At 41.9% G+C, this 12,987-nt stretch overlaps 1 protein-coding gene across 1 annotated transcript in view; it reads left to right on the top strand.

The window, feature by feature from the left end:
• Positions 1–12,987, top strand: part of LOC145356565 (dynein axonemal heavy chain 17-like) — an 811,195-nt gene that overhangs the window by 600,270 nt on the left and 197,938 nt on the right. Inside the window, exons 61-62 of the mRNA XM_080209339.1 lie at positions 4,153–4,360; positions 8,837–8,952. Of these exons, the coding sequence (XP_080065465.1) occupies positions 4,153–4,360; positions 8,837–8,952 (324 nt within the window). The remainder of the gene's footprint in view (positions 1–4,152; positions 4,361–8,836; positions 8,953–12,987) is intronic.

Here is a 12,987-nt window from a genome sequence, read left to right as displayed (position 1 = left end):
CCCACCTCACGTCCCCTCCCCCCATCTCCCCCTTCAGACAGTGACCCGCTGACACTGACATCGGATTCTCATCTCTTCAGTAAAAAACAGCATTGTCAATCTGAATTCAAAATCCTAGAATGTATTGGATCCAAACCATCATCAGTGCAGCTAACAACTACTCCACTCCATCGCTAAATATCCAGATATTCCTAATCCCTATCCCCAGTACCTCAGCCACCCTGGCACTCCATGCTCACCCCCTTCCTCCCCCACCCCGTCACCTAACTCCCCTCAACATTATCTGAAGACCTCTGTTAGCCTTTCTCATCACTTTTTGAACATTCACTCTTCACACTACTTTGCTGTCTACCCAGAGCCCTTGTAGAATCCTCAGTTACTAATGTTTATCAAATCTTTCTTAACCATCCTTTGGCACAGCACTTCATCCTCCCAGAACTCTTTCATCATATTCTCAAATGAATCTTATCAATGCTTCTTATATAAGAATTGCTGCTTCAAAAGTCACTCTGCATCTTAAGCTCTTTAACACATTCCGTAAAATATTTTTAAGTTTTTGTCCCACATGATCATTGAATTAATTGATTTCTTCTGCATCAGAGCTCCATTGTGTTATTTAATATATTGTGTCACATTTCCATTTATTTTCTATTGTTCAATTAAGGCATTCAAGAATAGAAAAAATGTTCAGGAGTATGGGGAAAAGGCAGGGGAATGGCACTAAGTCATGATGTTCATTTGGATAGCTGGTGCGTACTCGATGGGTCAAATAGCCTCCATTTACACTGTAACAATTCTGCAATTCTGTCATTCTTTTCTATCCATGGTATTCTACCCTGCCATCTGTCATGGTCCTCACATGTACAGTGACCTCTCCAGTGTGATCCAAGCTATGTTTCACTAAGTAGAACTAGCGAGAGAAAAAATCCATAAAAATAAATAAAAACAAAGTGCTGGAAAAACTCAGCATGTCTCGCAGCATTTGTTGAGAGGGAAACAGAGTGAATCCATATGATTCTTCTTCAGAGTTAAAAAGAGGGAGAAAAGTGATGGAGCAAAGTAGAAGATCATTGATTGCAGTAAAGATACGGAGTTGGGGAGGAACTTATTCACTCAAAGGGTGGTGAATCTCTGGAATTCTCTGCCCGTTGAAGTGGTGGAGGCTGCCTCACTAAATATTTTTAAGACGCAGGTTGATGGGTTTTTTATAAGCGAGGGGATTAAGGGTTATGGGGAGAGGGCGGGAATGTGGAACTGAACCACGACAGATCAGCCATGATCTTATTGAATGGCGGGGCAGGCTCGAAGGGCTAGATGGCCTACTCCTGCTCCTATTTCTTATGTTATGTTCTTATGTTATGTTAAATGTGTAAGACACAAGGCAGAAGAAGTGTGAATAGTCATGTGAAAGATTATAGAAGGTGCTGATAGTGACTTGAAGGTAAGATTCTGATGCGTAAATAGGAGAAAAAATGTCAGTATTCAGTGAAAGCAAAATTTAAGAATAAATGACATATGGCTCTGGGGGGGTGGGAACTTTGGGGGTGGTTGCTTTGTGACAAAAAAATCTGGATTTAAAAAGGGTTAAGTTGGAGTAGAAAGTTCACTGTATTAAGTTGGTGAACTCAAATTTGAGTCCTAAGGGCTGTCACATGACTAATCAGAAAATGAGGTGCTGCTCCTCTGACTTGCAATTAGTTTCACTGGAGCATTGCGTTGGCCAAGGCTGGGCATATGGTTACATAAGAACATAAGAAATAGGAGCAGGAGTAGTCCTTCGAGCCTGCCCCGCCATTCAATAAGATCATGGCTGATCTGAAGTGGATCAGTTCCACTTTCCCGCTTTCTCCCCATAACCTTTGATTCCCTTGTCTGTCAAAAACCTATCCACCCGTGACTTAAATATATTTAGCGAGGTAGCCTCCACCACTTCAATGGGCAGAGAATTCCAGAGATTCACCACCCTTTGAGTGAAGAAGTTCCTCCTCAACTCCGATCTAAACTACACCCCCCCTTATCTTGAGGCTGTGCCCTCTAGTCCTGCTATCCTTTCTAAGCGGGAAAACTCCCTCTACCTCTACTCTATCCATCCCTTTCATTATCTTATACGTCTCTATAAGATCCCCCCTCATCCTTCTAAAGTCCAATGAGTACAGACCCAGTCTATTTCGTCTCTCTTCATAGTCCAACCCCTTCATCTCCGGTATCAGCCTAGTGAACCTCCTCTGCACTCACTCCAAGGCCAATATATCCTTGCGCAAGTGTGGCGACCAAAACTGCACACAGTACTCCAGCTGCAGCCTCACCAGTACCCTGTACAGTTGCAGCAAGACCTCCCTACTTTTATATTCTATCCCCCCTTGCTATAAAGGCTAGCATTCCATTCGCCTTCTTGATCACCTGCTGCACCTGCAGACTGGGTTTTTGCGACTCATGCACAAGGACCCCCAGGTCCCTCTGCACCATAGCTTGCTGCAGCTTTTCGCCCTTTAAATAGTAATCCCTCCTACTATTATTTCTGCCAAAGTGGATAACCTCACACTTGCTAACATTATACTCCATCTGCCAGGTCCTCGCCCACTCGCTTAGCCTATCCAGATCCCTCTGCAGACTTTCCATACCCTCCATTGTGCAAGTAAGAAGCTGAGTTGAAATTGCAGCAAACAGGAATATTGAATCATGCATGCAGACTGAACAAAGTTGTTCCACAAAGATGTTACCCACTGTGTGTTTAATCTCCCCAGTATAGAGGAAATAGTATTGGAAACAGTGAATATATTAGCAAAAATGAAATGTGCAAATGAAATAGTGTTTCACCTGAAAGGAGTGTTTGAGGCCTTAAACAATGAGGAGGAAGGAAGTAAAAGAGTAGGTGTTACACTTACTGTGATTGCAAGGGAAGATTCCATGGGAAGGGGATGAGCAATTGGTACTGATGAAGGAGTGGACCAGGATATCATGGAGGGAGCGTTCTCTGTGAAATTCTGACAGGAGAATGAGAGGAAGGTATGTTTTGTCATGGACTTGGCAGAAATGGCTGAGGATGATCCTTTGAATGCAGCGGCTGGTATTAGAAGAGACATCCTGTCATGGTTGGGAGGGAGGGGAAGGGACGAGGGCAGAGGTACTGGAAATGGATCAGACCCGTTGAATGCCTTGTTGACCACAGAGGTAGGGGTAATCTTCAGTTAAAGAAAAAGACAGAGAAGTCAGATGCTCATTTTTAAAGCTGGCATCATTGGAACAAATGTGACAGAGGCAGACAAACTGGGAATCCTTACAGGCTGCGGAGAGCTGCAGCCAAGGGAGCTGTGGGAGTCAGTGAGCTTGTAGTGAGTAATGGTGATCAGTCTATTACCAGAAATGAAGATAGAGGTCATAAAAGGAAAGAAAAATATTGGAGATGGACCATGTGAAGGTGAGTGAGAGGTGGAAATTGGAAGCAAAATCAATATTCTTTTCCAGGTCACACAAGAGTATGAAATGACACTGTTACAGCCATTGGTGTAACAGACAAAGTGTTGTGGAACTGGAACAAGGAATATTCCACATACATCACAAAGGACAGGCATAGAGTTTGCACATTCTCCTTGTGTCTGCATGGGTTTCCTCCGGGTGCTCCGGTTTCTTTCCACATTCCAAAGATGTGTGGGTTAGGTTGATTGGCCATACTAAAATTGCCCCTTTGTGTCCTAGGATGCGTAGGTTAGCAGGATTAGCGGCTAAAATATGTGGGGATATGGGGTTAGGGCTTGGGTGGGATGGTGGTCATTGCAGACTCAATGGGCCGAATGGCCAGCTTCTGCACTGTAGGGATTCTATAACTGGAGCCAGTGCAGGTACCCATGAGCTCCATGATAATAAATATAAAACATGTTTAAACATTGAATTCTGGGCATATTTATCTCTTATCGATTTTGGACTTGAATGTGTACAAACATTCCAAAACCAATTTTGTATTGAAAATAATCCTACTTTTTACCACTGATCATATGTAATGTTTTATATATTGACTGTGTTACTTAAATTGTAATATAAAAGCATGATTATATTTTTAGCATAATATATTGAAGGTCTAATTAATTTGAATGAATTCTTAATGAGTTGGTTACTTTCATTTTAATACTTACTTATTTCCACCACTTTTAATAGGCCAATTCTTGATAATCCAATGTTTGACGCTGATTTTGTTCGTACAAAGTCTATAGCTGCGGCTGGTCTGTGTTCATGGTGTATAAACATTGTAAAATTTTATGAGGTATTCTGTGAAGTGGAACCCAAAAGGATAGCTCTGGCACAGGCTAATGCTGAACTGGCAGCTGCACAGGAAAAACTTGCAGGGATCACACGTATGATAAGTGTAAGTGTGCATGTCACATAATGTACTACATATTACCCTTTTTTTGCATTTTTTAAGAAGGTTGAATATACACAATACTGTGGGATGCATTTCAAAAGATGTAAAACATTTCAACGTGTAAAATTGTATTTATGCTTTAAATTTGTGATGCCAATTGTTACAATGTCAGATGATACTCTGGACAGGAATGTCCTAGAATGGAACCATGGCTGTTTTACTTTTTTAAAATAAAACATGGATGAACAGATTTACAGGAATGCTGGTTAGCTTTTAACAAAAACAAAAATCATTTATTAGCCATGAAAAGTTTGACTATAATACAGCACACCTTTACTACCACTTATCTTCAGAAAATTAAACATATATTTTAAGGATAACACAGGTTACAAAATGTATCTTATGCTCCAATGTTCAAAAAAATTATACGTTTTCATGGGGCAGTTAGATATAACACTTGAGGTGAAGAGGTTCAAAGGATATGGAGGAAGGCAGGATCAGACAATTGAGCTGGATGATCAGCCACAATCATAATGAATGGTAGAGCAGGCTCAAAGGGACAAATAGCCTCCTGCTGGTCCTATTTTCTATGTTTCCACAGTCCCTGTAACCCAACAGGCTAACTGTGGTCAGACAACACTCCATACCAACATCAATTGGTAGATGTCACCAAATTGGACTTTTGTGAATGTCTCCTCAAACTCCCCCAGGTTATTGTCACACAAGAGAGTTTCCAAACTCCATTCTCAAAAGAATACTTTTCCTCAGCTATTTTCAGTCAGGATCTACCTTCAGAATTTCCAAATACTTTCAGTATTTCTGTTGTCTCTAATTGTAGTAAAAAGTCTGACAACACCAGGTTTTAGTCCAACCTATTTATTTGATAAATAAATTATCAAATAAATAGGTTGGACTAAAACCTGGTGTTGTCAGACTTTTTACTGTGTTTACGCCAGTCCAACGCCGGCATACCCACATCGTCTCTAATTGTCACATGCATTCAAGCTTCCACATACAATCTCTTGGTCCACAACCAAATACTTTGACTCTAAAGACTGGAATAAGCACACCAAACTTTTTCTCTAGGCAATATTAACCAGTCTGTTCTTTGAATTTAAAGACAGAAATGGAAAAACTATACCCAGCTCAAATTCCAGTTCCTGGCTTCATTTTTATTTCAATCTTCCTGGAACCTTTTCTTCATTCTCTAAGTTCTGCAACTAACTAATCTTAGGTTTCTGGGACTTGCATTCTTGTCCAATACCCCATTGTCCTGCTTCTGTTTCTCTAGCTGCTTGGCTCCTTCTACTAATGGTTCCAGGTTAAACTAAAAAACAAAGGTCTTTTTCCCTAAAGGTGGTTGATAAGTAGCAGCTCATTCATTCTCCATGCTCTTGTTTATCTTTCACACCATAAACTTTCTAAGCATAATAAAAACACATTTTAAAAGGAAAACAAAAATGTATACAGGCAAATGTGCTTGTCTAACATTAATCTAGATAGTTTTATCCATCCTTGCACATCTATATCTTATTTCTAATACCCAACAATAAAAACAGATCACTTAAAACTACCTCTACTTCCTGACACAACTCAATTCATGTTATTTCCTCAGCAACTTTTACATCCACAATAGTGTTATCATACACAAGCTCACAAAGGTGTGTACAATTACTTCTCATAGTGTCATATTAATTGCTGCTCAGCATTGCATCAAACCACACCGAAATCCACTGGGCCCCTTTCCCCAGCAAATTGATTTCAAAAATCCTCAATCTTATTTAAAACTTTCTTCCAATATTGTATCATCTTAATAACAAAATATAACTAGCCTGTCTTACTGCCCAAGTTGCATGCCTTTACAAACCCTTAATCCACTTGTCATGTACTCTTAGACTATCTAGGATAGAATTTGCCATGTGTTGCATCTGTTTCCTGGGCTTGAAATGGGCACAATGCATTGACAATTTAGTAATGGGTCAGCTTGAGTCCAGTATGTCCAGGCAATGATCTAACTGCCAAATTCATAGGGTCCCAAATGCACGCCAAAGCCCGACAATTAGTCTCTTTCAGAATTAAAATTAAATTCCTACAGAGTATTTTTCAACACTTAATTTAAGAAAAAAGTTTATGCAACCAGATGGAACAGCATTACTCTGCCATTATTCTAAATCCTGGCAATCAATCCCTAATCTCCCTTCTCCATCTGGAATTATATCCATCTAATCACATCTCTTTCTATCTTCAAAAGTCTTTTCAAAACTTAGTTATGGTTATCTCCTCTTGTACATAGTGCCCCAGCTGATGAAGGCAAGCATGCCATATGTGTTCTTAATCATCTTGGCCCACTTATGTTGTCACTTAAAGGGAACTGTGAACCTGTATGCTCTGATCTCTCTGTATATTGATGTTCCTAAGGGTTCTGCCTTTTACGGTATAATTCACACATAAACTTGATCCTCCATAACGCATCACCTCACGTTTGTCCGGATGAAACTCCATCTGGCCTTTTTGTGCCCAAGTCTCCAATTCATCTACATACTGTTGTATCCTCTGACAATCCTTGGCATTATCAGCAACTCCACTAATCTTCATGTCATTTGCAAGCTTACTAATCAGACCCCCTACATTTATTTCTAAATCATTTATGTACGCTACAAACAACAAAGATCCCAGCACTGATCCCTGCAGAACACCATTAGCTACGGATCTCTACTCTGAAAAACATCCTTCCACCTCTATTCGCCAACTCCAAAAACAAGTCAATTCTGTATCCATCTAGCCAGCCCACCCTGAATCATGTGATTTTAATTTTTGCACCAAACGTGACAAAAAACGTAGTCATCATCAAGTTCAAGAAATATTTTTGCCACACATGGCATCCCACAGAGACTCATGACAGACCAACACTCATCAATTCACTTCAATTGAATTTTGAAAATTTGTACATACATGGGACTTTAAGCAAATACTAGCAGTCTCTCATGCCCACATTCCAGTGGCCTGGTGGAACAGACTGTATGCTCAGCTAAGCTAGAGAAATAGACTAAGGATCGCACAGATTACAATGCCACGCAAAATGCACTATAATTGAAACACCCACAGACTCAGCCCTTTAAAACCTGGTCAGACATTCAGGATTCAAATTGCACATGGCCATAACAAGTTAGCAGTGGTACACAGCAATGCTCTGCAGCTGAACAGTTAAGTGGTAGCCACGGACAGTGCCCATTATGCATGCAACTGCCATCACTTCCTACAGGTATCAGAACCAGCTCACAGTCCCATCGCACTTTAGTCATCTGGCCTATAACACAGGTCCCCTACACCAGTGAACATACAGATTTCTCCAGAGCCTACGCACTGAGTACACAGTTGGAATGCCCCAGATCACCAACAACGAGGACATCAGTCTGAGAAAATCTACAGCACAACCAACCAGCTTAACCATATGCTCGGAGCACCTGATCAAACCAAACACAAGGTTCCTGGTACACGTTGCCACCTGTTCTGAAACTCACCTTCGAACCTTATCTTTACAAACAAAAGAGGTAAGGGAAGGAGATGTGCTGGGCTATTCGCCAGCTGCAACAGGTTAATCTGTGCCTTACCATATATAAATAGTAATATATTGCTAACCTGTTCAATCTGTATGTATATCTAGAAAGTTTCTGTTCACACATTCTGTTACATCACAATACCACCAGTTGTTCCAACTTAAATCTGAAAGATGCTTTGGCGGCATGGTAGCACAGTGGTTAGCACTGCTGTTTCACAGCTCCAGGGTCTTGGGTTCGATTCTCAACTCGGGTCACTGTCTGTGTGGAGTTTGCACGCTCTCCTCATGTCTGCATGGGTTTCCTCTGGGTGCTCTGGTTTCCTCCCACAGTCCAAAGATGTGCGGGTTAGGTTGATTGGCCATGCTAAGAAATTGCCCCTTAGTGTCCAGGGTAGCGGAGGTTAGAGGGATTAGTGGGTATAATATGTAGGGATATGGGTGTAGGGCCTGGGTGGGATTGTGGGATCAAGTCGGTGCAGACTTGATGGGCCGAAGGGCCTCTTTCTGCACTGTAGGGTTCTATGGTTCTAACTAGTCATGTGATGATGTGGCTACAGAACAGGTAAGATGGGAGTGCGGGTGTCTCCCCAGGGAATGCAAGCACAGGGCAAGCATACTTGATTCAGTGAGTGAATAAAGTATTACAAGTCTTTGTTGTCAGTGTCTGGTGTGATGATACTGTGCTATTGTCTACAATTGCAAACTGTTTTTATGTGATGTGTTTCCAACCTCTAGCCTGATGTTAGATTCTCCAGTCCCATTGCTGTGAAACCTGAAATGGGAAAATTCTGCTTCATATTTGTTTCATTTGAAATGTTTAAATACTTCTTAAAATAACAGGCAGGAATATAAAGCATTGTTGCAAACAGCTGTTTCTTGATTACAATCTTTTCTTTCCATTTCTCAATATTAATTTTCAGGAACTTGATGAAAATTTAGCAAAGTTGACAGCTGAATTTGAACAAGCCACAGCTGAAAAACTCAAATGTCAACAGGAAGCTGATACCACCAATAGAACTATTTCACTTGCAAACAGGTAAATTTGGACTCGTATAAATAGAACTAAATGAGCAAACTTTGCGAATTCTGGATTCTTTATTATTTTTTAACTGTGTATTTTGTCTTTGGGTTAGGCTTCATATAACCATCTATCTGTTCTTTAACTTGTATATTTCTTTTACATTTTCCAATACTACTAAAGCTGGCAGGGTGAAAAATGAAGCATGACAAATTCATTGGATCTTTGCCTTCTTAAACAGCTGTAAGGACATTCAAGCATCATTTAGGCTAGATATTGAAAACATTCATTTAAGCATGGGCAGGTATATTGAAATTTTCACCAATATCAGCCTAGCAATTCCAGAAGATCACAGGCTAGTAGTATTACTATGATGGGAACAATATGTCGAGATGTTGAATTGATGAAGGAATGCCCATAAAATCATGTGCATTAGTAGATTTCATCAAATTCCTCTCAGGGGCAAAATATTTATACTGTCCAGGCAGCTGGATCCCTAAGTCTGCTCCAGATTTCCAGTTATTACAATAGGGTGGCACACTGGTGAGCACTACTGCCTCACAGTGTCACGACCCAGGTTCATTTCCCAGCTTGAGTCACCATCTGCTCATTCTCCCAGTGTCTGTGTGGGTTTCCTCCAGGTGCTCCAGTTTCCTCCCACAGTCCAAAAAACGTGCTGGTTAGCTGCATTGGCCATGCTAAATTCTCCCTCAGTGAAACCGAACAGGTGCTGGAGTATGGCAACTAGGGGATTTTCACAATAACTTAGTTGCTATATTAATGTGAGCCTACTTGTGACACTAAAAAAAAGCTTTAAACTTGGTTTATGCTTTTTTCAAAGATTTAAGGACAGATAGTCCATATCACCCTGACTCAGTACAGTGCTCTCACCTCCAAGTTAGGGATTCAAGACTCACTCCAGAGCTAAACTGCCGCAATGCAAAAGGAGAATTGGATTGTCAAATGAATCATCTGTTTGGATGAGACATTAAGTTAAGATCCAAGGAGGTGATGACACAGTGGTATTGGCACTGACTAGCAATCCAGAGACCAAGAATAATGCCCTGGATTACTGGATGGCAGATGGTAGAATTTTTAAACTCAAAATATCTGGAATTAAAACTCTCCCACGACAGCCATCACCGGCATCCCCTGCTCCTCGAACGCATCCAGCACACAACCAAATCTGAATGAATCTCCCCCTCCCCCATATGTCTCCAACTGGGGTCCGTCTCTTTTCACAGGTAGGCATTGCCAGGTTGGCACTACTAGATTGGCATGATATCAATGTGGCAGTGCCAACCCTTACCAAGTGATAATGCCAGGGGGCGTTACCAGGCCACTGCTTGGCCATATCTCTCCCCTCCATGGGCTATACTCACCTATATGCCGCCCTCCAGGAGACCGCCATAGATAGGTTCACATCTAGGTGAACCTGTTGTAAATGGTGTCAGTGTGACGTCACCCTCACGCTCACTGAATATCCGGTGAGGGGGTAAGTTCCAGGGAGAATGTTTACCAATGACATGCTATGTATTAATATAAGTTGTCTTTTGTCCCGTGGCATGTTTCATGCCACTCTACCAGTGAGGAGCCAGGATTTTGGGACTTGGAAACTTACCAGCACGGATCGTACTTTCTGGATTTTGAGCAAGCACTACCATTTCCGTAGGCAGAGAGTGCAGCCTCAAAATCATCCCTAATATCTAGGATTATTATTCAAGAGTAGATTGTATATCCTTAGGATATTGTGCAATCAAGAGTGAACAGCGATGCCTAACTGCTGACAGGAAAATCTAGGCCAATATCCCCATAATGTTCCTTCCTGCTTTAAGAATAGGCATGGTGAGACCATTGGCATTCTCAACATTCACCACTTTTGTGAAAGGAAATTCCACATCAGTGACTATGGGTGGGACCCGAGACTGGAAAATCCTACCCGAGGTTAATGGACTGTCCCATTGTCCGGCCTTCTGATTCCTGTGGCAGGCGGGAACTTCAAAAATAATTAATTGGCTGTGAAGTGCTTTGCGGCATACATATGAAATGTCAAAATCATAGAACCATAAAAACCCTACAGCACAAAAAGAGGCCATTTGGCCCATTGATTCTGCACCAACAACAAAGAAACACAGAAACAAAGAACAGTACAGCACAGTACAAGCCCTTCGGCCCTCAGTATTGTGCCGAGCAATGTCCAAACCCAGGATCAAGCTATCCCACTCTCTGTCATTCTGGTGTGCTCCATGTACCTATCCAATAACCACTCGAAAGTTCTTAAAGTGTCCAACTCCACTATCACAGCAGGCAGTGTATTCCACACCCCAACCACTCTCTGGGTGAAGAATCTACCTCGGACATCCCTCCTATATCTCCCACCATGAACCTTATAGTTATGCCCCCTAGTAACAGCTACAACCACCCAAGGAAATAGTCTCTGCACGTCCACTCTATCTATCCCCACATCATCTTATAAACCTCTATTAAGTCGCCTCTCATCCTCCTCTGCTCTAAAGAGAAAAGCCCCAGCTGCCTCAACCTTTCCTCATAAGACCTACCCTCCAAACCAGGCAGCATCCTGGTAAATCTCCTTTGCACTCTCTCTAATGCTTCCACATCCTTCTTATAGTGAGGTGACCAGAGCTGAACACAATATTCCAAACGTGGTCTCACCAATTTCCAGTATAGTTGCAATGTAACCCCACGGCTCTTAAGTTCAAACCCCCTGTTAATAAACGCTAACACACTAAAGGCCTTCTTCACGGCTCTATCCACTTGAGTGGCAACCTTCAGAGATCTGTGGATATGAACCCCAAGATCTCTCTGTTCCTCCACATTCCTCAGAACCCTGCCATTGACCCTGTAATCAGTTTTCAAGTTTGTCCTATCAAAATGAATCACCTCGCACTTATCAGGATTAAACTCCATCTGCCACTTTTCGGCCCAGCTCTGCAACCTACCAATGTCTCTTTGCAGTCTGCAAGAGCCCTCCACCTCATCCACTACTCCACCAATCTTGGTGTATCAGCAAATTTACCTTACAGCCCCCTCTTCCAAGTCATTGAAAAAAATTCCAAATAGCAGAGGCCCCAGCACTGATTCCTGTGGTACACCGCTAGTAACTGACCTCCAGTCTCAAACTTTTCCCTCCACAGTCACCCTCTGTCTTCTATGAGACAGCCAGTTACTTATCCAATAGGCCAGATATCCTTCTATCCCACATCTCCTTACTTTCTTCATGAGCCTATCATGGGGAACCTTATCAAACGCCTTACTAAAATGAATGTATACAACATCAACTGCTCTACCTTCGTCTACGCACTTAGTTATCTCCTCAAAAAATTCAGTCAAATTTGTGAGGCAGGATCTACCTCTCACAAAACTGTGCTGGCTAACCCGGATTAAACTGCATCTTTCCAAATGGTTATAAATCCTATCTCTCAGGGCCCTTTCCATTAACTTACCGACCACCGAAGTCAGACTAACTTTTAATTACCAGGGTCATTCCTTTTTCCTTTCTTGAAGAGGGGAACAATATTCGCCACTTTCCAGTCCTCTGGCATAATCCCCATGGACAGTGAGGACCCAAAGGTCAAAGCTAAAGGCTCTGCAATCTCATCCCTTGCCTCCTAGGATGTATCCCATCTGGCCCAGGGGACTTATCGACCCTCAGGTTTTTCAAAATTGCTAATACATCTTCCCTTAGAATAGCTATCTCTTCCGTCCTATCAGCCTGTATCACACACACATCCTCAAAAGCATTGCCCCTCTCCTTAGTGATCACTGAAGAAAAGTATTCATTTAACGCCTCACCTATCTCTTCTGACTCCATGCACAAGCTCCCACTGCTATCCTTGACTTGCCCTAACCTCATCCTGGTCATTCTTTTATTTCTCACGTAAGAGTAAAAAGCCTTGGGTTTTTCCTTTATCCGACCTGCCAAGGACTTCTCATGCCCCCTCCTAGTTCTCCTAAGCCCTTTCTTTAACTCATTCCTAGCTAACTTGTAACCCTCAAGCGACCCAACTGAACCTTAATTTTTCATCCTTACAT

This window comes from Carcharhinus amblyrhynchos, chromosome 21 (assembly GCF_965287045.1).
Source record: "Carcharhinus amblyrhynchos chromosome 21, sCarAmb.v2.hapA, whole genome shotgun sequence".
Classification (NCBI taxonomy): domain Eukaryota; kingdom Metazoa; phylum Chordata; class Chondrichthyes; order Carcharhiniformes; family Carcharhinidae; genus Carcharhinus; species Carcharhinus amblyrhynchos.
This window is presented reverse-complemented; position numbering and strand designations above follow the sequence as displayed.